At 58.1% G+C, this 1,676-nt stretch overlaps 2 protein-coding genes across 2 annotated transcripts in view; one reads left to right on the top strand and one right to left on the bottom strand.

The window, feature by feature from the left end:
* Nucleotides 1-280: 280 nt before the first annotated feature.
* Nucleotides 281-747, top strand: SPRG_10074 (hypothetical protein; the record flags this gene model as incomplete). The annotated part of the gene is made up of 2 exons (XM_012350003.1): nt 281-398; nt 464-747. 2 exons carry the CDS (start codon nt 281-283, stop codon nt 745-747), a joined length of 402 nt encoding a protein of 133 aa, XP_012205393.1.
* A 759-nt stretch (nt 748-1,506) lies between these two features.
* Nucleotides 1,507-1,676, bottom strand: part of SPRG_20891 (hypothetical protein) — a gene marked incomplete at both ends in the record, with an annotated part of 2,610 nt that continues 2,440 nt past the window's right edge. The window contains one exon of the mRNA XM_012350025.1: nt 1,507-1,644. Coding sequence (XP_012205415.1) covers nt 1,507-1,644 — 138 coding nt within the window. The remainder of the gene's footprint in view (nt 1,645-1,676) is intronic.

Genomic DNA, 1,676 nt, shown 5'->3' with positions numbered 1-1,676 from the left:
GCGACGTCGTCCGGGCCACGTTTCGCGCCAACGCGACGCTCACCGACCCTAAGGTACACGACGCATCATTCCTGTCGCACCATTGCCCACGCCTTCGCCTTGCACTAGACCATTGCGCAAAAGATCGACGAGATGATGTGGTAGCGTCCATCGCCCTGCGGCCGCGCTTGCCGTACTCATGCGTGCCATCGTCGTGTAGGGTGATTCCCGAGATCTCGCGCCAGCGCCTTCTCGCCGAGTCGTCGAGCGGTCCGCATATCCACCTCGACAAAGGTCTCACATGGACATAGTGACGTGCACGGACGACGTCGAGATTGAAGCCACGAGCCAGTTCCTTCCGACGCAGTCGGAGCCCAACCGGTTTCGCTACACGTACCGCATTCGCATCCGCAACCTTGGTAGTCGTCCGCCTCGCTCCTTGAGATGATTTCGCAGGCCATTGAGAGAGCGATTGCTTGTGTAGGCGAAGACATTGTCCGTGTGAACGGCCGCCACTGGGTCTTCAACCACAACTCGGCCAAGCGCGACGTGCTGCCGCGCAACTCGCCCGGCGTCGTCGGTCACATCCCCGTGATCGCGCCCGGTCACACCTTTGAGTACGCAAGCGGCGTCGATCTCGAGACGACGACCGGGTCGGCGTCCGGCTGCTTGCACATGACGCGCTTCATGGCGACCGACGATGGCGGCGAAGTCGAGTTCGATGCGGAAATTGCGTCCTTTCTTCTCCAACCGACCGTGTCGGACTAATAAGACACCACTAGACATTGCTGTTGCTTGATGACTCGTGCATGTTGCGCCACACAGCTCATAGCTAGAGCCATTCTACGCAGAGTCGCGTCAAGAGACTGTAGCCTGGGTCCGGCGTCTGCATAGCGGGTTCGCATCCCATGGCCACCGACCGACCCACGCATCAACCGTCGTTGTGACGCGCTTGCGAGCATGTTGGTGCTTGCTGCTTGAAGCTCAAGCCAACAAAGTGCATCACTTGCTCTCCTTCCGACGACGACGACGACTTGTACTACTGCCGACGCTACCACCCTAGCAGCCAAGCGAATCAAGATCTCGGTGCGAAGTGTTATTAGCCTCATGCGATCGTCTTCCGTCCAGAAAGCATCGACCGCGGCGCCGTCGCACGCACTCGTCGTCGTGGGCTTGGGATGGCAACGCTTCCAGTGCACGTCATGCATACGTGTCTGCACGTAAGGTCCAGCAAGCCCAACCTAATGCTGTTATCAACCAATACCACGCTTCTTCTACATGTCTGTTGGACCACGCGGCAAAGGTAAGCAAATGATCTTTAGTACCGCGCAATGATGTACAAGTTGTCAACAAGACGATGGCCGCTAGACCGCATGCAGTTCGCATCCCGCTTCCATCGGCCAGAAGGTTCTGGAATGGTAGGGTTAGGGCAGTCGTCTCAACGGAGAGTAGGGTTGCGCATGCCTCTTGCACAAGGGAAAAAGGAGTCGTACATTGTAGTACTATCTACTCGAAGGCGTAATCCATCTACTCGACGATCGCGCGGTAGACGGGCAAGAACATCTTGGACGCGACAAACTCCTCAAGAGATGCGCCACGGCGAATCTGCGGCGGGTTGGTTGCAATGCCGTCTTCAACCGCACACCGAACAACGGCGGTCGCGACCTTAAGCGACACGTCGCGGATCTTCCGGACGC

This window comes from Saprolegnia parasitica (genome assembly GCF_000151545.1).
Source record: "Saprolegnia parasitica CBS 223.65 unplaced genomic scaffold supercont2.60, whole genome shotgun sequence".
NCBI classification, from domain to species: domain Eukaryota; phylum Oomycota; class Saprolegniomycetes; order Saprolegniales; family Saprolegniaceae; genus Saprolegnia; species Saprolegnia parasitica.
The sequence above is the reverse complement of the archived record's forward strand: the minus strand, read 5'-3'. Positions and strand labels throughout refer to the sequence as shown.